The sequence below is a fragment of the Orcinus orca genome, chromosome 3, assembly GCF_937001465.1.
Source record: "Orcinus orca chromosome 3, mOrcOrc1.1, whole genome shotgun sequence".
Taxonomy (NCBI): Eukaryota; Metazoa; Chordata; class Mammalia; order Artiodactyla; family Delphinidae; genus Orcinus; species Orcinus orca.
In genome coordinates, this window is record NC_064561.1 from 8,290,881 (window position 1) to 8,315,001 (window position 24,121).

Below are 24,121 nucleotides of genomic sequence, written 5' to 3' on the forward strand. Positions count from 1 at the left end.
TATACATGTGTAGAAGTTTTAATGTAACAGGGGTGAAATGTAATACCCATTCTTTACAGGGGCAACTACAGGGATACTACAATCACAGCTCGTTTTATTTTTACAAAGTACTAAATTGGATTTATTTAAAATCTCAGCTTATAAATAGTTTATAAATAACTTTTATTTGCTTATTTAAATTAAACTTAATTAAAATGCTTATTTTAAATAATTTTATTTAAACTTTTGATATTTGCTAATTATGTCAGCTCTGTGAAGGGTTTTTTATGACAAATTCTAAAGTTTTAGAATAAAGACTTTTTTGAAATATGACATAAGAATAATTTTCATTTGTGCTCTAGCTTCGGGAGAAGCTAGAAATACGACATAAGAATAATTTTCATTTGTGCTCTAGCTTCGGGAGACCAGAGGCGCCCAGGGAGGGTGGGAGGAAGCCCCAGGCTCACATCGTCCACCCTCTCCTGCCCAGATGGATTTCCAGAAGCAGGGAGGCCCCCTCTGGCGATCACCAGAGTAGGAGGCGCGCACCTTACTATCTCAGCCCAACCGCAAGGTGGCGCCAGAGATACCTGAAGTCCTCCGGAGTCGTTCATCTCTATGATCCCCGCTGCGGCCTGAGCAACCCGGAAGCCGTCGCTGGCCAAGGAGTGCTTCCGGGTAGGAGCTGGGTGACCCTGTCTGCTGCAGGAACCTGCGGCGACAGCAACCATGGGGGCGCACCTAGGTCGGCGTTACCTGGGCGATGCATCGGTGGAGCCCGACCCCCTGCGGATGCCCACCTTCCCGCCAGACTACGGCTTCCCCGGGCGCAAAGAACGCGGTGAGTCCCAGTGCGCAGGCGCGGCCGGCGGGAGTTTGGGGTGGGCGCCGGAACCCCTGAACCCCGGGGTCGGCTGGGCTCGAGCGTCATGCACTGTGTCTGGGTTCAGCCCTGACCTCGGCCCGGAGGAGTCCAGGGGGCGCGCGTGACCCTGCCTGAGTGTGGAGGCATTCCAGGCAGAAGGCACTGTTTGAACAAAAAGCCCGGGGGCAAAAGAGAGTGGCGACACAGGACCTAATGAGGCGGTAGCAGTTGGATTTAGTCCTGGAGTGAGTGGGGAACTATGGGAGGGTTTATCGCGGAAGGGATGTGCTTATTGTACCTCTGTCCAGATGTCGCTGCTATTTTTAGGTATGCTAGAGAAGACACGAGGGGGGCTCACGCCGCACATACTGTTCTGCACGTTGCTTTTTTTATTCGTTAATATCACAAGCATATCGAGCGCCAGTCCTGGACCAAGTCCCGAGTTGGGCACCGAGGATGCAGCAGGCACTGACTAAGGGGGAACTCACAGCCCTGTAGGGAAGACAGAGGAACCTGGCGGATCTTGATGATGGCCCCTGGGAGTATCAAGGCGGGCTTTCAGGAGACTGACTGGAAGCGAGGCCTGCGGGAGATGCGGAGGAGTTGGCCACACCGAGACCAAGGAGAGGGGAGAGCTAGTGCTTCAAAGCAGAGGAGGGACACGATCAGATTTGCTTTATCAAAAGGTCACGTTGGCTGCCAGGTGGGCGACGACTTGGAGACAGGGAGACCCCTAAGGGAATGGGGTGGTGCAGAGAGGTGTGGATTTAGGAGAATGTTGGGAGGTACGGTCCTATGGTGTCTCGAGTCCTTGTAGTCCATCAGTACCCCCACCTGCAGTCCATCAGTACCCCCACCTCCTTATCATGTCAGTCCTTCCCACTGCCCCTCACACCCTGCTTTCCCATTAATGTTTTGCAAACACCCAGAGCCGCCCCACCCCATCCCCTCCTCTGTCTTGCTTAACCAGAACCCTGGTTAAAGCCGTGGCTCCTGTCCCTGTGCAGCTGAACATCGTGGGAGAAAAACACCCATCCTCCCTGACTGGTCTCCCAATTGCTCCCCCAGTTGACTCTTCATGCTGCTGTTTTCCTGTCACATTCCCTGGCCCTTCGCTCTCTCGGGCTCCTTCCTAGACCATGGTCTCACGCCTTCTCTCTCAGACCCCAGCACCTCCTTTCAGCTAGTCACTTTGTATCCTCTTAAGAAAATAGAAGCAGCCAAAAGAGCTCTTGTGGGCTCCCTTCATCCCTGCTTCCTACACACCCTGGACTCCACCTTCTCTCCTGTTAGCCCAGATGATCTGCCCCGGCTTTAGCTAAGCCTCTGCTCCAGGTGAGCCCTCTGATGCCCTCCATCCCATCCTCTCACCTACCCAAGGACTGCTCCAACCACTCTCCCTCTCTTGCAAGGTTGGTTTTCCCATCAACATGCAAATACACTGTTATTTCTGCTGTTGTAATATCCTCTCCTGGGGCTTCCATAGCTACTGAGCCCGCGCTCTAGAGCCCGCGAGCCACAACTGCTGAAGCCCGCGCGCCTAGAGCCCGTGCTCCGCAACAAGAGAAGCCCCCGCAATGAGAAGCCCGCACACCGCGACGAAGCCCGCGTGCAGCAACGAAGACCTGACACAGCCAATAAATAAAATAAATTTAAAAAAAAAATTTTTTTTTTTTGGCTGTGTCGGGTCTTCGTTTCTGTGCGAGGGCTTTCTCTAGTTTTGGCAAGCGGGGGCCACTCTTCATCGCGGGCCTCTCGCTATCGTGGCCTCTCTTGTTGTGGAGCACAGGCTCCAGACGTGCAGGCTCAGTAGTTGTGGCCCAGATTCTCAGGTCTAACTCCACTATGGCAGCAGCAGGCACGGCCGGTCGCTGCCACTTCCTGGGAGCCCCTCTTCACGTAGTTCCAAGACCCCACAGCTCCCGCCCACCTCCCTGCCTTGTAAATGCCAAGGCGCCCCACTGCGTGGGTCTCTCCTGTCTCCACCCACTCCCACCACTCCCTGGGGGTGTTTGCTAGTCCTCTGGTTTCAAATGGCTGCTGTGCACCAGTGCTGGAGTTTTTATCTCCAGCTGGGCCTTCACCCTGAACCCCAGACTCATGGACCTCACTGCCTGCTTGGCATCTCCACTCCACATTTAACAGGCATCTTGCACTCAGCAGGCCTGAAACAGAGCTCCTGACCTCCCCAAACCAACCCTGTGCCTCCCTCCAGCGCTGACCACCACATGCTTAGGCCGAAACCCCTGGGGCATCCCGCCTGACCTCCCACTTCAGGGCCTTTGCACCTGCTGTTCCGCTCTTGGGGATGCCTTACCCGGGTGTCTGTGTGACCCACTCCCTCACCTTCGTATGCCACCTTTTGACGGACCCCTCCATCTAAAGTTGTGACCCACCTCCCCACACTGCCTCTCTCTCTCCCTTATTTTCCTCCCTAATACTTAGCATTGTCAGGCATCCTACAACATCTAGCTCTACCTGTTTGTTCTGTGTCTCCCTCCAAGAGCAGGGAGGGATCCTTGCCTGGCATGTTCCCTCGTATATCCCCAGCACCTAGCACACAGTAGGTACTCCATAAATCCTGGCTACTGACTCATCATGCTGGAGCATCAGGTGTGAAGTACCACCTTGACATGGAAACTGTCAGGGGCTGCAGGTGGACACAAGGCCTGGGACTCAACGATATACGGGGTGGAGACGGAAGCCATGAATTAGAATGAGTGGACGGCTCTTAGCAAGAACCACCAGAAGCCAAGGCTTAATGTTTGGACAGCCATAGAGATGGGAGGAAACCTGGGGAGGGTGTGGCAGAGAGGGGGGCTACGGGAAGAGAACGTTCGAGAAAGGAGGAGCATCTAGGACCAAGAAAGATGGGGTAAGATGGGGGGCAGGGGTTCCCTTGAGGATGCAGGAAGGCTAGGTCCTGTGTGCCCCGTGCTAGGTCCTGTGTGCCCCGTGCTAGGTCCTGTGTGCCCCGTGCTAGGTGGGGACAGAGCTCAGGATCACCAGCACAGCAGGCGCGGGCTGGGGTGTGTGCCCACGATTACTGACGGCCCCCAAATGGGCCCCAGTTGAAGTGAAGGTTGATTTCATCCCCGTGGGGTTTACCAGGTGGGTGGGGCAACAGGACAAGGATTATTAGTTCAGCTTTCTATGAGGCGGGCAGAAGCTATGCCTCCACTGAGAGGACAGAGCTGGGATCCAGGTCCCCCAGGCAGACACACAGACACACACACACCTCTGCAGGGTGGGGCTGTCTGGGGAGTGACCCCAGGGGGAGGGGAGGCAAGAATCTACCGTGGATTTCGAGGTGCTCGGTGATGGTGGGAGGGGGACCCCGCCCATCTGGGCCTCAGTGTTGGGGGTTGCTTTCGTGCAAATTAGAAAGCTATTCCTGGCCCTGGCTGAGCCCCACCCGTCCCCCCCGCAGAGATGGTGGCCACTCAGCAGGAGATGAATGACGCACAGCTGGTGCTCCAGCAGCGGGACTACTGCGCCCACTACCTCATCCGGTTCCTCAAGTGCAAGCGCGACAGCTTCCCCAACCTCCTGGCCTGCAAGCACGAGCAGCACGACTGGGACTACTGCGAGCACCTCGAGTGAGCCCCACGCCCGCCCCGAGCCCTCACCCGGCCAGGCCCCACCTCAGTAGAAAGAGGAATCCCAAAGGGGCTGTGGGCTGGGGCGGGCTGCTTTGAGGTGCCTACAGGAGTGGCCACGCCTAGTTCAGGTGGGAGGCCCAGCTCTTGCTCTGGGCTCACTGGTGTCCACCCCAGGGGAGGGGGCAGACCCCAGAGTTACATCACAGGCACGCAGGTCTTCCCTACTTGCGACCCCCTCAGAGTCCCATCAGCTCCCCAGGCTACCCCTCCCTCCTTGTACTCTGCCTGCAGCTACGTGAAGCGCATGAAGGAGTTTGAGCGGGAGCGGCGGCTGCTCCAGCGGAAGAAGAGGCGGGAGCAGAGGGAGGCCAGAGGCCAGGGGTCCGGTGACGTGGGCCCCGAGGTGGCCCTGTAGCGGCCCCGCCTACCACCCTGTAGACCAGTCAAAAAAATAAAAGCCTCCAGGGCCCTCAGCCCAAGCTCCGCCTCTTTCTTTGGTGTGCTGATTCCCGAACCGACCCCCAAAAGAAACACCGCTGAGTCTGAGTCCAGCTGGGCAGGCAGGTTTTATTCCAGACGCTGGAGAGCAGTGGTTCCCACTCCTCGCCCAGAATGACACTGGGGCGGGGGGACACGAGCCTGGCTGGCTGAGCCTGGGTGAGGGGATGCCATTCAGAGCAGGAAGGGGATGATGGGCATGCGCAGGGGCGGGTAGTCTCGGAACTCCTTCAGGTAGCTGCGGTGCTTGCCCTTGGCCCAGATGGTCATCTGGGTGAAGCCCACCAGGGAGAAGAGGGCCACTGTGGGGTGGAACAGGGGAGTCAGGGAGGGAGGGCTGCACACAGCAGGGACGGGCGGGGCCCCCTGGGGAAGGGGCAGCGGGCTCACCTGGGAGGCACTGTGTCATGATGGCAAAGCCAATCCAGGACCCCACCTGTGGGCAGAGCAGGCAGGGTGAAGGCGGGCAGGGCTGGGCAGCCCCAGCTGTTCTAGTAAGGGGATGGGAACCACACGCCAGTGCTAGAGGGGCCTGGAGTAAGGGGGCACTACACGATGAAGCTGGCCCTCAGTCCCCAACAGCCACAAGCCCAGCTGGACACCTCCCAGGCCCCCAGAGGCCACAGTCTCTCCATTTCCAAATGTTCCAAGTTCAAACTGCAGAAACAGCTACGGAGCCAGGCACCGCCCCCTCCTAGAAGCTAGCCCTCCACATGGGACCCCAAGCCCCAGGAGGGAGAGGAGAGGAGGGCAGACCCTCACCTCGTAGGTGTAATTGGGACAAGACACCAGCAGGAAGAGCCATGTGAAGGGGTTCTTGGTGGGGTATGGGATCTTCCTGGTCTTAGACCCTGGGAGGACAGGACAGGAGTGAGACCCGCTGGCTCAGCCTGCCCAGGTGGCCATCCCCCCTGCCCGGAGCAGGCCACTCACCAGCTGGCCGCAGGTCCCGCAGGGCCATGTGGATGGAGAAGTTGCCGAGCTGGCAGATCTGTTAGAGAAGCAGGGTCAGCTCGGAGCCGCCCCCAAAACTCCCCGCACCCTGTCATCCGTCCCAGCCCGCTTACCACAAAGATGGCGAGCGCCAGTTTAACCTGCTGAGCTCCGTAGGCTGAAGAGGAAGCAGAGAAGGGAAGCCCGTGAAGGGAGAGCCTGGGTGAAGGGGTGTTCAAAGGGGGAGCAGGGTCCGAGGCCACTTACTTGGCGGTGTGTAGAGAGGGTGGTTGATGTAATAGGCCATCCACGCGGCGAAGCCCCAGTAGTAGGTGCAGTTCTGAAAGGGAGCAGGGCCGGGATGGAGCCTGGCCCAATGGAGGGCAGGACCCAGGTGAGGGGGACCAGGGAGGGTAGGGCCGGGGGTGAAGGACCTGGACAGGCAGCTGGGGGCTCACCTTGAAGATGTTGCGCAACGGCATGGTGCCGTGGGAGAAGCGGTGCACGAAGAGCGTCTCCAGCAGGCGCTTGATGTAATGGAATGAGTGGCAGATGCAGGCAAGGCTGGGGGCGGGGGAGCCAGTTCAGCGGGGGCAGGTCCGCAGGCCTTCCCCTCCCCCTGCCACCTCCTCCCACCCGGCCCCACTCACTGTACCACCGTGTGCCGACTGGACGTGAAGTCATATTTGTGGCCATAGATGAAGGGCACCCGAAAGTAGAAGAGCAGATAGATGAAAAGGGGCCCGGCGTACTCTGTCAGGAAGACCTGGGGAGGGGAGAGGTGAGTCACCCCAACGTGGCAGATGGGAGACGAGGCTGCTGGGAGAGGGGTCTGCACGCACCGTTACCCAGCTGATCTGGGCCCCCAGGTCCCGGAAGTAGAGGGTGGCCGTGGTGCCCACGGGCAGCTTCTGCAGAACATCCTCATCCTTCAGGGACTTGCCCTCTGCGGAGAGTCGGGCCAGGGCTCAGGGCCTGCCTGGGCCTTCGCCCAGGGCCACCCAGGAGCCCGGGGACAGCCAAGCAGACAGCTGTACTCACTGGGGTCCAGGCGGAGGGACTGGCGGGCGGGGTACCACTGTGGATCTGTAGGGAGAGTAGGGTGTCACAGCACACAGCCTGATGGGGCCCAGGGTCCCTACAGCTCCTCCGGCCCCCGGGCAAGATCTCTGAAGTTTGTGTGGCTCCAGGACGCAGACCGGAAGAGCAGGCAAAGCGGGATGTTGTCCTTCCCAAAGCCCAGCAAGGGTGTTCCTGTTGATGGCCACACGGGGGCGGGTGCCCCAGGCAAGCCCAGAGAAGCCTGGGCCACACTGGGGTTATCTCTGCAGGCCCTTGAGGGAGAGGCATGTAGGACAGGGTCCTACCTAGAGGCCCCTGCCCAGAGGGGTCGCGGGGGCAGTGTGGCTGGGCCCTGGACTTACGGCTCTTGGTGAAAAGGTTCTTGATCTCAGCAATGGTGGCTTGGGGCTCCACCTGGGGGAAACACAGGCCAGGCACCAGTAAGCCGTGGGTGGGGAGCCCGGGACCCAGAATCCCTCTTGGTGAGGTGGGATGGACTGGGGTCCCAGGCAACTGCTATGGGAGGAGGGAGCCGACAAGGCAGCCATGGGCCTGAGGGCCATTTTAACCAGGCAGCCAGGTCACCCCTGGACTGGCTGGGAGATGGTGTGAGCATGGGAAGCCAGGCCCACCTCGCCTCTCCTCTCCACCCCCAGCCGCAACTCCCCCCAGAGAAAAGGCCCTCAACCTGTTCCAGACCTCCCTGGGATGGGACAAACCCCTTCCCCTGGCCTGGCCTCGGAGTGGGGCCGGTCTCAGGACTCCACCTCCTTCCCAGGCCCCAGAGCCATGCAGGGTCCACTGAGGCTGCTTCACCTCCTCTCACACTGGGAGGCCAGCTCCCGGCCACACCCAGGGGCCAGGGTGCTCTACCCTGAGCGGCAAGCCGGCTGGGGCAGGCCCAGGGACAGTACGCCTCCTGCACACCCTGAAGGGCAGGGGCTGGGTGTCAGGACCCAGGTGGAGGGGCACTCCCATCTCCCTGGTCGCAGGCCCAGCACCCTCGGGCCAGCACAGTCTGCACCACAGTCCTACCTTGTCCAGGAAGCACAGCTTCTCCCGGGTCTTTGCGTCCAGAATCTCCACCTCAAAGAAGAGAACGGCCTTTTTAGGTTTCTTGATCGTCTTGGGGGGCATGGGCCGGGGGAGGCCATTGAGGCCAAAGACGGGGCCAAGGCCCTGGCTGGTCTCCCGGGCCACCACGCTCACGCTCAGGTCCATGCCTGCCCCGCTCTGCCCGCTGCAGCCAGAGGCCCCAGCTGCCGGCCGTCAGCCCCCACCACAGACCTCCCCACGCGAAGTGCTCTGGGCCGGGCCGGCGAGATCAAATTCTGCCGCGGTGCTGGAAGGCAGCCCGGGCCTGCCTTGGCTCCGCCAGCTTCTGTGCAGATGTAACCCGAGTGGCCCAACAGCCACGGCCCAACTAAATATATAACTGCCCCACACTGAGCCCCCCAGGAGCCATGCCACAGACCTCCTGGGAGGGGGCACCTGGGGGCAGCCCTCCAAGGGCTGAGTTGCCCTGACTGTAAGGCTTTCGAGGGGACACGGACCCCCAACAGCACGGGGGGAAGGGAGATCCCCAGAAGAGGCATGGAGGTGCCTCCTGGCCTCCCTGCCCAGTGCAGAGCAAGGGCCTGTCACCAGGAGCAGGGTGAGAGGCCAACGGGCCGCCCAGGCCCCAGCTCAGGCGCACAGAGTTCACTGGGCTTGGAGAAATCCCAGCTATTTTGAGAATCCGCGAGATAGATCATCCATTTCCCCTTCTGAGCTGTAAGAGACACTCCGGATTATTCTCCTTGTGCGTCTGTGTTCCCAGGGAGGTGACAGATTCCGGCGTTATTGGTGCAGAGAGCCTCTAAGTGTGGAACGGGTCAGGAAACCAGGAAGTTTCCAGCAAGCGCCCCCAGCCTAGGCCAAGACCTTGGCTCACACCTCCCCGGCCTCCCTCTCCACCCAGTTCTCACTAGGTCCACCCAGGCCTTGTTCAAGGCCACCTCCAGGGCAGTCTTCCCACCATGTCAGCCCAACATAGCACCCTCGTCCAGGCCCTGAGCCCCCCAAAGCCCAGGGCAGACAGCCTGGGCACCCCCACCCCACTCCACTCTCCCTGAGCCCCAGGCAGTGGTGGGACCAGTGGTGCAAAGGGGCAGTGCTGGGAGGGAGGAAGCCCCCAGGGGGACGTGACCCACCCATCCTAAGCGGGTCCGAGAAGCCACCTGGGCCAGCTGAGAATGGTGTGAACTGCTGGTGGAGCTGGAGTGAGGCCCAGTAGGGCCCGAGCCCACCACGCAGGCCTGAGGGCCCCAGTGTAGGGCTTGATGCAGATCTTATTAGACATGGGGACATGGCAGGCAGGGCTGGGTCTGACCCCAAGTCGGCCACTGGGCAGCAGGTGCTGAGGACCCTTCCCGCCTGGCAGGCCCTCAGTCAGAGACAGCATGGAGAAAAGGAGCAGATCTTAGAGCCCCAGGGCAGGGCCCCAGACAGGGCTCTCTGAGGGCACGCCCACCCACCTAGGGCCACGCCCCCCAGGAGGAAAGGGCTCCCCTCACACACACTCCACCACCAGTGGGAGAGGCAGGGGGCGTGGTGGGCAGCACACAGGACTGAATCCGGCCCTGCCACGCTGTCACTGGGTGACTCTGGGGTTGTCACTTCTCTCTGAGCCTCAGGCCGGAGGCAGGTAGGAAAGTGTGTACCTCGAGGGGCTGGCGTGGTACCTGACAGATGGGAAGTGCTCCCCAAACCTCAGGCTGTGAGGACAGGCTTGACAGGACCCTGGGCGCCTGCGATGAAGGGAAGGGGATGGGCCTGGGTTCAGATCCCGGCTCCCCTATTGGCCAAGGGGTCGCTGCAGCACACTGGCCTGTTTGCCCACCTATGCTCTACCCACCCCACGTCATGGACGGAGGGCAGGAGACAGCCCAGAGCCCAAGAATTCCTGGCCGATGCTACTGTTACCACGCTAGAGAGTGCGCCTGCTGTCAACTGGGGGCTCTGCCTGGCCACGTGGCCTTGGGGGGCAGGTTACTGAACCCCTCTGAGTCATGGGGATAACAAGGCCAGACAGAAGGGCCAGAAAGAGGGTGCTGCTCACACTACCCCGAGTGTCTGGCCCCACCAAGGGGACTCGGAAGAGGGAAGGGGTACAGGCAGAATGTGCCCAAAAAGGCGAGGATAGCACCGCCCCGAGCAGGCAAAGGGCCTGCTGCCCTGTGGCGGCAGGTATATTAATAGTTCCTGGGTCCCAGGCGGGCAGTGCCCACATGCCTTCGGAGCTCGTGTGGTCCGCAGGAAGGCTGCACCACGTCTATTGGGAGAGCAGGCCTCCGAGTTCCTGCTGAACCACTCACAGCTTAAAATACAACCAGCCCCTCTCCCTGCTGGCCAGCTGCTGGGGGAGGGCTGAAACCCTACCCTCTCCCCCCAACCTGGGCACCAGACCAGAACCCAGGAGGAGAGTATGGGACGTCGGGGCCCCGACTGGCTGCTGGGAAAGGAAGCTGGGCAGCGGGAGGGGACGGCCAGGACAGGGGCCACCCTCCCAGCAGCCGCTGCTGCAGCTGCTACGGCTGCCACCGCCACCAACACACCCAGGCCAGCCCGAGGCTGCAGAGGAGCAGCGGCGCCCTCACAGAGGTAAGCCCGGCCCGTGCGGCAGCACTCAAGGCCCCGGGGCCACTGGGGAGTGGGCTGCCCCAGCTCAAGGCCGCTGCGACAGGTTTGGTCCTCATTTCCCATTTCCTGTCCCCAAATCTCCACCACAGGAGAGGTCTGAAAGGCCCTGGGCAGGGCAAGGGGGTGGGGATGCGGTGCCGGGGGGAGCCACGGGGCCTCTCTACCATCGTACAACTGCCTGTGCCTCTCTAATTATTTCAGAAAAGAAAATGTTTAAATTTTAAAACCCAAGTGGGAAGAAAAATAAATAAAAAATAAATAAAAATTTTATATATATATATACACACACATATATATATATATATATATATATTTAGGTGAGAGAAGCCAGGTACAAAGGGGTCACGTGTTTATGTGAAATGCCCCAAATAGGTAAATGGAAGGAGACAGAAAGCAGACTGGTGGCTGCCAAGGATGGGGTGAGGGGAGATGGGAGTGGCAACTAATGGGGACTGGGTCTCCTTTTGGGGTGATGAAAAAGTTGTGGAACTAGACAGAGACGGGGGTTGCACAACACTGTGAATTAAATTCCCTTTTAAATGGCTAATTGTACGTCACGTGAATTTTACCTCAATAAATCTTTTCTTTTAAAGGGTGGGGCTAGCAAACCGGTCCCAATTACCCATAGAGAGAAAAGGCCGAGGGGCAGGGAGCAGCAGAGGCTACCCACACCTCCACCCCACCCGATGAGGGCCTAAATATGGGGGAGCCCATCACGCACTTCCCAATCTTCAGTCCCTGAGCTTACCCCCTACTCCCCACCCCGCCCTGCTCTGCGCCCCAGCACACTCCCGTCCCTACGCTTGTCACACACACTCACACACCCCTGAGCCTGCCCGGGCCTGAGGCCAGCCTGGGGTGGGGGCCCAGGATAGGCCCAGGACTGGGGTGAGGGGCACAGGTGGCTGCTGGGCAGAGCCCCAGGCAGGGGTCCTGAGCACAGAAGGGGAGGTAGCAGGCTCAGGCCCTACCCCAGAGAGAAGGCAGGCAAGGGGCAGGGGAGGAGTGAGTGGTGGGACTTTCTGAAGGAGCCGGGGACAGCTCTTCCTGTCCCCGTGGAGGGAAGGGGCTGGGGGGACAAGGGGGCGGTGATATGTTCGAAGGATGAATGAAGCAAAGCCCGTGAGGGTGTCACTGACTTGAAGTCCGGGCACTGGCCACAGGCAGGGGGTGTGGCCCCAAAGCCTCAGGCACAGTGGCCAGACAGAGGGCAAGGACAGGCAGGAGCCCTGGCCTGGGGCACAGGACGCTGGCTCTACGATGACAGTTCCCCAGCCTGGGAGGAATTCTCACCCAGAGGCCCCAGATTCCAGGGCCCAGCCAAGGGCAACTCATGGCACTATGAGGTCAGGGCTGGACAAGGGGCAGGGCACAGCCCACCCCGCAGGCTGCAGCCCTGCCCCACCCAGAGGGGAGTACCCAGAGCTACTGCCGGGCAGCAGGGCCCACACGCTTCACTGCCTTCATGGGAATAAATATGGTGCTGATCAAGGTAGCCATAGTAGAAAGGGGGGTGCCCACTTTCTGAGCACCTGTTTCAAGCTAGCATGGGTGCCCAGAGCCTCAGGGAGACAAGGCTCCTGGGATGGTCCCCACGTGGCAGATGAGAAAACCAGGGCTCAAGAGTAGGAGAGGGCTTCCCTGGTGGTGTAGTGGTTGAGGGTCCGCCTGCCGATGCAGGGGACACGGGTTCGTGCCCCGGTCCGGGAAGATCCCATGTGCCGCGGAGCGGCTGGGCCCGTGAGCCATGGCCACTGAGCCCGCGTGTCCGGAGGCTGTGCTCCGCAACGGGAGAGGCCACAACAGTGAGAGGCCCGCGTACCGCAAAAAAAAAAAGAGTAGGAGAGGCTAAGGGCCTTTGCACATGCTGTTCTCACTGCCTGAATCGCTCTCCCCCAGACCCCGCAGGGCTCCTCCCTAACCTCGTCAGTGAGGCCCTTCCTGACTGTCAACTTAAAATAGCAACCCAGACATTTACCGTCTGCCTCCCACTGGATGGTCAGCTCCAGAGGGCAGGGACTGTCCCGTCCTCAGTCACTTCCCAGCACCCAGGACAGAGCCTGGCGAGGAGCTGTTCTCCATAAGCACCTGCGGGAGGCACCTTGCCTCAAAGCCCCCACCCCACCACCCTCTGAGCCACGGCCTTTCCCTCACTCCTCCTTCACCACACTTGGGGGGATGGGGGCCTGCCCACCACACCAGACCCCAGAGCAGAGGTGGGCGCCCCAGTGCAGGAGCTGCTGCAGGAGGGCTTTCCCTAGCCTGGGCCGGCGGCCTCGCTCCAGGGAAGCCTCTGTGAGGCCTGCAGACACACCCACCCAGCTCCGGTGACCCTGTGCAGCCCAGCATTCTGGCTGCCAGACCCTCCTCCAAGGAGCGGGGCACTGCTCACCAACGGAAAGGGTCTCTGGTAGGCCAGCTCTGGCTTCTAGGGAACCCTGTCTCTCTTCACCAGCATCCCCAACACAGAAGAGGCTCCACACTGACAGGCTCCACACACCCTGGGCCCTTGGAGGCGGCAGCAACACAGGCACAGCGGCCCCTCACAAGGAGGCTCTGAGGTCAAAAAGACTCACCTATTTCCTGGCTGTGTGGCCCTGGACGAGTAACCCAACCTCTCTGAGCCTCCATTTCCTTATCTACAAAGTGGGCTGCCCCCACCTGCTATCTCACAGGGTCACTGTAAGATTTACACATAATAACAACCACCATTCTGGTCTGTGTGAGGTCCGGGGCGGGGGGTGCTAGTGCCCGGGGGTGCCGGAACAGAGAACAGCGGCACGTTCTGCACCAAGAATTGTGGGGAAAGACAGAGAACGGGGGGCGGGGGGGTCAGGAGTTGGGAGGATGGCCATTTTAGACAGAGTGGTCAGGGAAGGCCTCCCTGAGAAAGTACACAAACATGTCCAGTCTAGGATAATTCTTATAAAGAATAAATGTTATCAGACCGATACTAGCGAAATAGAAGTGGCAGACGCACAGGGAGCCAGGCCCCTCCTCCTCCCCGAGTCCTCACCACGATCATGAAGGGGCCCAACCACACCAAGGTCAGAGAGGTGATGCAAGGAGCTGATGACAGTGAGCCTGAACCCTAACAATAGCAAGACACGTGCGGATGGCAGAGGCTGGGCTGTGGCGAGCGTCCCTACTGTAGTTCATCACCGCCACAGCCGGGGCGGCAGCCGCCGAGACTGCCCCGCTCTCCACTGCCCCCTTGTGGCCGCGGCCTCTGCTCCCACCAGCTGGAAGGGTGTGCACAGCAGCTGGAGCTCCAGGTGAATGAACCGGGCACATCTGGTGCGGGATGGGAGCAAGAGAGTGAACACTAACTCTGGCTCTGCCACTCACCAGCCAAGAGGCCTCGGGGAGCCACTGCCTCACGCTCCTTCCTTCATGCATTCATCCTTTCCTGCCTCCCCTTTTCCCCTGGGCACTGCAGTGAACAAACCCCTGCCTTCACAGAAGCTGCATTCCAGGCGTGGGCTGGGGGTGGGTAGGGACACACAATAAATAGTGGCATGTTTTGCACCAAGAGCTGTGGAGACAAAAAGAGAAAGGTGGCAGGGGTGGGGTGGGGGAGTATGGCCGTTTTAGACAGAGCGGTCAAGGAAGGCCTCCCTGAGGAAGGGGCATCTAAAAAGGCCAGTGGAACTGAGGGAACAAGTCGTGCATACATCCAGGGGAAATGCGTTCCAGGCAGAGGGAACAGCCACTGCAAAGGCCCTGAGACTGGACTGTGCCTGGCATGTTTAAGCAGCAGACCACTGTGGCAGGAGCAGAGTGTGGAGGGGGAGAGCAGGAAGACACAAACAGGGAAGTGATGGGGCAGATCTTGCAGGGGATTGTGGGCCACAGGGAGGACTCTGGCTTTTACGCTGAGTGAGGTGGGAGCCATGGAGGGTTCTTGAGCAGAGGAAGGATGTGACCTGACTCAGCTGTTCCTAGGCAGCCCCGTGGGAAATGGGAGACCAGGGCAGAAGCAATGATGAGGGCAGGAGTAGGGAGATGGCCATGGAGTGGGTGAGAAGTGGACAGACTATGAAGATGGAAGTGACAAGATGTGCTGATGGTTTGGATGTGGGGATAGGGGGCAGGGGTGGGTCTGAGGTTCTGACCTGAGCCTCAGAAGGGAGAAGCACCAAGTAGGAAGGCGGCAGGAAGGGTAGGCACCGCCTGAGCCCAGGCTGCAAGTTTGCAACTGCTGCTCTCCCCTGTGGGAGCTGCTGCACAGGCGGGGCACCCGGGGCCCAGGCACCAGTGCCCAGAAAGCCTCCCAAGCCAGGAGCCTGGGCCCCTCTCAAGCTTCAGTTTCCCCATTTTCATAAACACAGCCAGGCCCAGTGTTCCTCAGGCCCCTCCCACCTGTAAACGAGACGCAGTGGCCTCATGGCAGAGTCTACACCCCCGGGCCTGGGACAGGGGCGGGCACAGGCCTGAGAGTCAGCTTGGACTCCTGGTCACCCTCACCACCTCCCGCTTCCGTGCGTCCTAAGATGGAACCTGCCCAATGGGTATGGGTTAGAACCGCAGCTGCTTCCCAAATGCCTCTCCTCACCCTCTCCTTTCAATCCCCACGGCAGCCGAGGGAGCTGGAGCCATTAACTCCATTTCACAGATGGGGAAGCTGAGTTCCAAGGGGTGAGGAGTGCACGCAGCTCACGCAGCAGTAAACTCCTGAGCCCAGACCCCCACCACACACCGGCCTCTGGGGCTGCACCCCCAGCCAGCGCGCCCCGCAGAGGCCCCCACGCAGTGAGGGTGCAGTACAGCGCACCCTGCCTAGAGCAGGCTCGCTGGGACCCCATGGGGTCTGCCTGCCAGAAAAGGGCTCTTCAACCGGGATGCCTTGTGCTGGGCAGCCTGGCACAACCCAGTGAGTGCCTGCAGGGGAGTGTGGGCTCCGGTGGGTGACATCTCCCGAGGCGGGGGCACAAGAGGCCTAGCTGAGGGTACAAGCCCTGCTCAGTGCAACCTAGAACTCCAGGCAAAGATGCAGAGGGCCCAACAGGTCCGTCAGCCGGCCGACCCGGGCACTCTCGGCCCCCAGAGCGCCCACACGGGGCACGAGAGGACGGAGGCCTGGCCTTGAGCAGCACATGCCAGACTGGCTCAGCCGCTTCACAAATGCAGAGGCTTGAGCATGTTCACCTACACTCCGCGGCTCAGCACTTTCAGCTCCCTCTCCCTTCCACTTTCCAGAAATATCGAAGTCACACTACTCTTGCCAGGGCAGCTGAGAAGACCTGCCAGGACGCCAGCACAGGCCACACCTGCTCGGCCAGAAATACCTCCTTCCCCAGTGGCCTCACTCATGACCCCATTTCTCCTGGGGGGACTGCACAGCCTCCCTGAGGTGCCACAGTGGTTGGGGGGTGGGGGAATGTTGCCCAGGGGAGAAGGGGCAAGAGAGAGACTGACCACCCACTCCCAGGTCCTCAACCAGCCGGCTCCTGCCTCCCACCCCTGGTAGCCAGAGGAGAAGTGGCAGGGTCTGAATGCCAATGTCCCCAGGCTCTGGGATCTGGGGCCAGGAGAAGCTGGCAGAGCCCCAGGCAGCCCAGTAGCATCCAGCCTTGAAAGACATTCTTCGGGTGCTCGGGTGCCCCGGCTGGTTGCTGTGACCACAGGAGGCCCAAGATGAAGGAGATGCTGGGCCAACACAGCAGGGTCTTGGGCCTGAGAGGGCCATGCTCTTTGACCAGCTGTTTGCTGGTGCCCACAGCCCACACACCTCCCTGGGCAGTTACCGGCCTCTGGGGCCTCCAGGGGGCGCTGTCCTGGACAGAGCTGGGCTGCAAGGGCCTATTCCATTGGAAGTGCCGTCACTAGTATCGTCTATCAGATGCTAACTTTGGGCCAAGAACTGTGCTAAGACCTTTACCTGCACAACTCACCTAGCCTCACCTGCGCCTGTAAGCTAAGGACTGTGACCCCAGTTAGGCGGCTCAGAAAACCAGGGCTCGGAAACCAGGGGGCCCTTGCCCAAGGCACGTAGCCCAAGGAAGTACCAGAGCCAGCACCGACCCCGCCTACCTGGGCCCAAAGTCTCTCACTGCTCCGTGTCACAAAGCAATACCTCCTCCACTCTGGAGAACAGGGCCAAATGCTAACAGAAAACAAGGAGGAACAAACCCTGGACCCAATTATCTGGAAGGCAGCCCCACCCCCCTCCCCGCTTCCCTGCTGACATTACAACTCCAGCACACCTAGTCTCCAGAGGCCTGGACAATGCAGAACATGTCACCTCCACAAGGAGCTCCCTTGACAGGCTGAGCCTGCTTGCCCCCGGGCCCCAGCCTCCCTTGGCCCCAGCAGAGTCTGGCCATACCAAGGGCGAAAGGCCTGTCACCCCGATACCACCCAGAGGGGCTCAGGCAAGATTAGCAGCTCTCTCGACACTTCCTGCATGGTTTCCTGCCCCAGGCTAAAGCCACCAATGAGCCTGGAAAACCAGTGCCATAGGGGTGGGGGGGTTCCCCCAACCCTGAGCGAGAGGCCGTGCTGCAGAGGCCAAAGTCAGACCAACCTCCCTGCCTGAGCCCTGTCTTCTCCATCTGGTAAATGGGAATGTTTGTAAGAGGACCTGACAGAGATGATTCCCGTGGCGGATGTGGCTAAGAACCCCGCCTAGTGGTCCTGAACCCTGCCTGCTTATGAAACCCACCGGAAGAGCCCTGGCCTGGACAACTCAGACAAGGAGATCGGGATCTCTGATGGAGGGCCAGGCATCCACAGCTTCAAAAGCTCCCAGGTGACAGATGGAGGTGGCCAACTCAACCCGGACTGCCTTCCTCAAACAGGGTCCTGCCCTTTCGATGATGCCCAAAACCCTTACCACAGCTGACGGACACTGACTGACGTGCCCTCCCAGACCCTTCCAGCGGAGCCTCAGCCAACCCCCTTGGTCGCTCTGTACCCCATCCCTGCTCCCTTCCCCAGCACCAGCCAGCAGGGTGCCAGCAGCCAGCCTCCCCCAGCTCATGCTGGCCTACTAGGTTTGCATTGTCACCCCACTTTACAGACGAGGCAGCCAAGGCTCAGGAGCCCCGAGGACACATGAGTTACAAGCTCCAGGGGCAGGGCCCTGCCTGCTTTTGCTCCTTAGAACTGAACGCTCTTCCTCCAGGGCTGCCCCTAGCCCCAGACCCCCGGAAGATGGCCCAGATCTGCACCCCTGCACCCCTGGCCGGGTCAAGGTTGGTGACCACATCCGGTCTCTCTCCATCTCTGGGCAGGAAGGCACTGTCAAAGCTGGAAGAGGTGGTGAGGCTGAGCTCTGCGGACACAGGCTGACCGGAGCAGCAGAAGGCGCTCATCCAGGCCGACCTACGCACCCAGCACGCCCAGCCCAGGTTGCAGCAGGCAGGTCAGTCTACACCGGGGGAGTGCCGCTTGCATGGGACCCAGGTGGCCAGCCTTCTACCCGCAGCAGCAGCTACCACCTCCTGCACGCTCACAACGTGCAGGCAGGGAGGCAAGTCCTCGACACAAATTATCTCCTTTCCTATGAATCCCCTTCTCCAGGTGAGGACACTGAGGCTCACTCATTCACTGCATAAACAGTGACTGAATACCTGCTACATGCCAGGCACTGGGAAGGACTCTGGGGGTTCGGCCCTGGAAGGAGAGAAAAAAAATCCTTGCCCATATGGAACTGGCATTTTCACAGGGAACAAAGACAATAAAATAGTCACACACGATATGTGCCATGGGAAAAACAAATCAGGAAAAGGGGACAGGGAGGGACAGGTGAAGGGAGCTGGCAGCTTCGTGTAAAGTGGTCAAGAAAGGCCTCCCTCGGGCTTCCCTGGTGGCGCAGTGGTTGAGAGTCCGCCTGCCGATGCAGGGGACGCGGGTTCATGCCCTGGTCCGGGAGGATCCCACATGCCGCGGAGCGGCTGGGCCCGTGAGCCATGGCCGCTGAGCCTGCGCGTCCGGAGCCTGTGCTCCGCAACGGGAGAGACCACAACAGTGAGAGGCCCGCGTACCGCAAAAAAAAAAAAAAAAAGAAAGGCCTCCCTGAGGGGATGTTGAGCCAAGCCCTGAAGGCCGTTAATTAAGGAAAGGGCAGTTGAGAGATCTGAGAGCATGTAGGCAGAGGAATGGCCTGTGCAAAGGCCCTGAGGTGCAGCATGCTTGGTGTGCTCAAGCAACAGAGCCGAGGCCCCTGTGGCTGGGGGCAGGGTGGGTAGGAAGAAAGAAGGAGGTGAGGGCAGGGAGGTGATGGGTCATACAGGGTCTCCTGGGCCAGGTGAGGACTGTGGCTTCTACTCTGAGTGAGGTGGGAGCCACAGAGGGTTCTGGGCAGAGGAGGGATGTGACCTGGCTTGGGTTCTTAAAGGATCCCTCTGGACTATAGGGGAATAAGGATGGAAGCAGGAACACCAATAACAAGTTATCAAGATAGGGGCTTCCCTGGTGGCACAGTGGTTGAGAATCCACCTGTCAATGCAGAAGACACGGGTTCGAGCCCTGGTCTGGGACGATCCCACATGCCACGGAGCAACTAAGCCCGTGCGCCACAACTACTGAAGCCTGCGCTCCTAGAGCCCGTGCTCCGCAACAAGAGAAGCCACCACAATGAGAAGCCCGTGCACTGCAACGAAGAGTAGCCCCCGCTCGCTGCAACTAGAGAAAAGCCCACACACAGCAACGAAGACCCAACGCAGCCATAAATAAATAAATAAATTTATTTATTTATTTTAGAAAAAGACGTTATCAAGATAAAGGATGGCTTAGACCAAGGGGTCAGCAAACTGTGGCCTACAGGCCCAATCTGGGCCACCACCTGTTTTTGTACAAGCTAAGATGGTTTTTACATTTTTAAACAGTTGGAAAAAATCGGAAGCCTATTTTATGGCACATAGGAATCATACAAAATTCAAATTTCAGCACCCACAAACAAAGTTGCATTGGAACACGGTCACGCTCACTGGTTGACGTATTGTCTAGGGCTGCTTTTGTGACAGCGGCAGAGTTGAGAAGCTGTCACAGAGATTGTATGGCCTGCAAAGCCTAAGATATTCATCATGTGGCCCTTCACGGGTAAAGCCTGCCAGTCCCTGGCCCGGGCCGGGTGATGGCAGCAGTACCGATAAGAAGTGCTTATATGCCACATGTATTCTGAAGGCAGAGGTACCGGACTTGCTGACTGCTGGACGTGAGGTGTGAGGGGAAGAGCTGAGTCAAACAGCCGGGGGCCTGGTGATGAGAAGACTGGAACTGCCATTCACCGGCAGGGGTTGGGGGGCAGCACAGGTTGGTGGTGGGGAATGCAGCCTCAGTTTTGGACAATGTTGAGGCTGAAATGCCCATTGAACATCCCCAAAGAGATCCAGCTCACTGAAAAACACCACCCCTCCTCCCTGGGATCACATGAAAACATCTGTAAGCGAGCAAACTCAGCGCTCTTCGAACGCTTTTTGGTCATGTATCCCTAAAATAATTTTGCAAATTGCATGTCCCCCCCCCCCCAAAAAAAGATTCTTAAGTTGACACCTAATATTTTGTGGGGTTTTTTTGTTGTTGTTTTTTTTGCGGTACGTGGGCCTCTCACTGTTGTGGCCTCTCCCGTTGCGGAGCACAGGCTCCGGACGCGCAGGCTCAGCGGCCATGGCTCACGGGCCCAGCCGCTCCGCGGCACGTGGGATCCTCCCGGACCGGGGCACGAACCCGTGTCCCCTGCATCGGCAGGCGGACTCTCAACCACTGCGCCACCAGGGAAGCCCGACACCTAATATTTTTTACCTGAGCTTGAATAGTTGCAAAAGATGTCACTTCTGGCCAACTGTAGATATTGCAAATTTTATGCAAACATTTACGGGGCTCTGTTAAATCTCACCAGAGTCTAAATACTTAATATCATACCTACCATCATTTCCTTTAAAAGGAAAAAGCTATAAACAAGCTCTTTAATATTTGCTCCTTTTTTGCCTTGAAGTTGAATTCTGTTCCTGTTCCCCTCCCCCATGGAATTGTATCCAAATACACGCTTGTGACTGAAGGTTATTACTGAGCATCCTACCTATTCCTCAAATTGAAATTAAATTTCTTAAAAACATTTTCAGGACCTAAGGCTCTACGTGTAAAGAGAACATCCTTCAGGATGAGTTATCATTACGATATCTGCTAAACATACATCATAAATATAAATCATCAACAACTGTTACTAAACATTAACCATAAACAGTAAGTTATTGGCACTGCCTCTCTCAGTGGGATGGAAGCGCCCTTTTTCGCAATTAGTTCATGTAGCCAAGGCGAATATTTCTTATTGCTAGAATGAGCTACAGCTTTTATTCTGACATTTCTTTATTTTCTTTTTTTTAAAGTAAACACTAAGAAACCCAGTTCACATAAATAAGCAGATGAGAATGGACAGAGTTTTGTTAAAGCAAAAAAAAAAAATCCCAATTCTGGGAACTCCTTCCCAGTTACTGGCCCAAAGTCTCACAGTGATCTAGTATCAAAAATATCTGTAAGGATCTTCCAGCTGACTAGCCCATTAGGCACCACTCCACTGTTTTTCTGAAAGCAGTGACTTGGGACCTGGTCCCCAAGGCCTGGTGTTGCTTACTTGCTCACCCCCATGCAGGTCCCCAAGAGCATACAGCGTGGCAGGCATTACCCAGTCAGGGTGGGAGACCCAGACCCCACCTCCCAGTCCAGTCTCAGGCCCAGGCGCCGCCCGTCTTCCAAGGCTCTACATGGCCCAGAGGAGCTCTGAGCAAGCCCATCAGACCTTCTAGTACATGAGCCAGAGGGCTCTACCCAAGGATGGCTGCGGCCACCTACTGCAGGGCAATCCTGTTCCCTGTGCTCCTCGGAGACGCCGGGCCCAGGCCAGGGAACTCACAGAGCCCTGGAAACAGTGTCCGGTGCCCAAGGAGAGCTAGGACGTGCTTGCTACACAGAGACCTGCAAAGGACTCAACCACATGTGGAGGTCATCTGGAACCCCCCCAAGAGCCTTTTCTGCTGACTGAGAAGTTCCTGTTCTTCATCTGCTGAGCAAACAGAGCCCTTGATATGCCAGGCCTGTGCTAGGGGCTGGGCTCGATGATGAACAGAAAGACCTAGGTGTGACAGCAGCATGCTGGGCGGTGATCCAGGTGCTGGGATACAATAGCCAAGCCCCCCCTCCCCCGACTGGGCCTGCTCACGCTCAAGGGGAACATGGGCAAAGAATCTGTTATGTAACATGAGGTCAGGGTGTACCAGTTGCTGGAAGAAAAGAGCTGGGCAGGGAGCCCAGAGGGCCACAGGAGGTGGTCAGGAAAGGCCTCTCTAAGGAAATGCGATTTGAGCCAGCGTGAGGCTCCCCGAGGAAAGTGCAAAAGGCCTGAGGCAGCACAGAGCTCGGCAGGGCTCAGGAACATCAAAAGACTGGAGCACAGCGTACTTGAGGGCACGCAGCTGTGGAGGAAGCTGGAGTGGAGGCCAAGACAAGTATTTTGGGTTTGAGCGTCCAGGGATGGGAAGTTGCTGGAGTGCCACAACCTGGTCTGGTTTGAGAAGGAGCCCTCTCGCTACTGAGGACAAACATGGAAGCAGAGACGGCAGGCCTGAGACCCTGATGGCTTTGATTAGAGCATGAAGGTGGCAAGCAGTGAAAAACACACCCTAATTCCTAGATCTAAAGTGCCACTGATTTAAAACAAGCTGCCATTTGTGGGGGGGGGGAGGACGACACATATGTCAACATAAAATAAATAGGTAGAGGGACTTCCCTGGTGACGCAGTGGTTAAGAATCTGCCCGCCAATGCAGGGGACACGGGTTCAATCCCTGGTCTGGGAAGATCCCACATGCCGCAGAGAAACTAAGCCCGTGCGCCACAACTACTGAGCTTGAGCTCTAGAGCTCGTGAGCCACAACTACTGAGCCCACGTGCCGCAACTACTGAAGCCCACGTGCCTAGAGCCCTTGTTCCGCAACAAGAGAAGCCACCACAATGAGAAGCCCGCGCACCGCAACAAAGAGTAGCCCCCGCTCACGGCCCCTAGAGAAAGCCTGCGCGCAGCAACGGAGACCCAATGCAGACAAAAATAAATAAATTTTGAACAAATAGGTAGACACAAATCATAAGATGTATCCCAACTTAAGGAACATGAAAATGCCAAAGGGAAAAAAATGCATGCACGTCTTGGGACAAAGAGAGGAGAGTAGTAACAAGTGAAAGAGGATTTTGGCAGAGGAAGGCTGGGTTTCTGGAATATTTAACAGGCCTAGCCACGTCTATAAAGGGTAAGGTAGTTTAAGAGAAAATACTCCGCTGCAGCTGTTGAGAGAGGGGTGCAGGAGGCACCTTGGTTGTCTCCACAGGCCAAGGCCCTCCGAGCCTCTCCCAGCCCCACAGGTCTCAGCTCGCTCGGCTCTACTGGCTCTGGCAGAGACAGGGAAGGGAAGTAAGGGGAAATGAGTCCCGGCATCTTCACAAAGACACCCTTCCCCGTGCTTTCTTCACGGGGAAGAAAGGGAAAGCACCCTTCCCCGTGCTTTCTCCTGGTGCAGGTTTCCAGGCCCAGCTGGAGAGACTGGAAATGGTACCATCCAGGGGCCCCAGGTGAGCCAGGATGTGGTGTTCAGAATGTGCACAGTTCCCGGGCCCGCTTCTCAGATGGCGCCTGGATGAGCCTGGCGGGAGATATTACTGGGGCCTGTCGGTCGTGGTCGGTGCTTCCTGCAGGATCCCCATCTCATCCTTACATGAAAACTCAGAGTTCAAGTAACTCTGGGTCAAAAATGGGGGGAAAAAGTGGCCAAATTCCAAAGTACCGAAAGATGAGCAGAAGCCCACACTAACGCACCAGAGCTACACATGCTCACGGCCAAACCCATGGGTTCTAGGGAACGGCCAGGCACCCCAAAAGCGTGAGGCACCCTCCTGGGACCCTCCTGCTCGTTAGGCTGCGGTGCCTTTTGTGCGGGCACGGACGATGTGCCTAACTGACTGCGTGAGCCCGCCCTGCCTGTATGTGTAGGTCTCTTAACAGGCAAACACACAGTCACTAGATCCACGTCAGGGTGACAGAGGAGAACCTCACACAAACAGCTATCAGAAGGTGCTAAGTGCTACGCGGAGAACCGAAGCAGGAGGGCTGACAAGTGTGGCCTGCGTGGGTCAGAGGGAGCCCTTCAGAGGAGGTGACATTCGAGCTGAGACCTGAATGACGGGATTCGCTGACAGGACGAGGACAGCCACCTCTCCAGAAACTGCCCCAGCACTGGGATTTCCCCGGCCTCGACCCCAGCCCGTCCTCTGTGGATCCCACCTCCAGCCAGGAGATTCCGTGAGACTTGATTCTCTGTAGTGGAGAGGATTCAACAATACACTGTTTCAGACTCTACCTATCTCCCCAAGAATTCTGCTATTACCCTCACGCACAAAGAGACATGCTCCCTCAACCCCACCTCCTGAGAAGCGTCAATTCGGCAACTCCCCCAACCCACCCTTCTCCTTCTGAGTTAGCTTCTTGAGGTGTCCTGGGAGACAGCTTCTCC

The 24,121-nt window shown here is 58.2% G+C and overlaps 2 protein-coding genes across 2 annotated transcripts in view; one reads left to right on the forward strand and one right to left on the reverse strand.

Annotated features, from left to right (window-relative positions):
• The first annotated feature begins 627 nt into the window (after positions 1-627).
• On the forward strand, positions 628-4,925 carry NDUFB7 (NADH:ubiquinone oxidoreductase subunit B7). Its single transcript, XM_004277411.4, has 3 exons — positions 628-820; positions 4,275-4,443; positions 4,738-4,925. Exons 1-3 carry the CDS (start codon positions 709-711, stop codon positions 4,859-4,861), a joined length of 405 nt encoding a protein of 134 aa, XP_004277459.1. The 5' UTR covers positions 628-708; the 3' UTR covers positions 4,862-4,925.
• Positions 4,926-4,993: 68 nt separating this feature from the next.
• The window catches only part of TECR (trans-2,3-enoyl-CoA reductase), a 28,122-nt gene continuing 8,994 nt past the window's right edge, over positions 4,994-24,121 (reverse strand). The window contains exons 2-13 of the mRNA XM_004277412.3: positions 7,975-8,025; positions 7,302-7,353; positions 6,919-6,963; positions 6,720-6,823; positions 6,528-6,643; positions 6,336-6,441; positions 6,145-6,217; positions 6,012-6,055; positions 5,878-5,935; positions 5,707-5,795; positions 5,335-5,380; positions 4,994-5,246 (exon numbers count right to left, since the gene is read on the reverse strand). Coding sequence (XP_004277460.1) covers positions 5,119-5,246; positions 5,335-5,380; positions 5,707-5,795; positions 5,878-5,935; positions 6,012-6,055; positions 6,145-6,217; positions 6,336-6,441; positions 6,528-6,643; positions 6,720-6,823; positions 6,919-6,963; positions 7,302-7,353; positions 7,975-8,025 — 912 coding nt within the window. The 3' untranslated portion in view covers positions 4,994-5,118. The remainder of the gene's footprint in view (positions 5,247-5,334; positions 5,381-5,706; positions 5,796-5,877; positions 5,936-6,011; positions 6,056-6,144; positions 6,218-6,335; positions 6,442-6,527; positions 6,644-6,719; positions 6,824-6,918; positions 6,964-7,301; positions 7,354-7,974; positions 8,026-24,121) is intronic.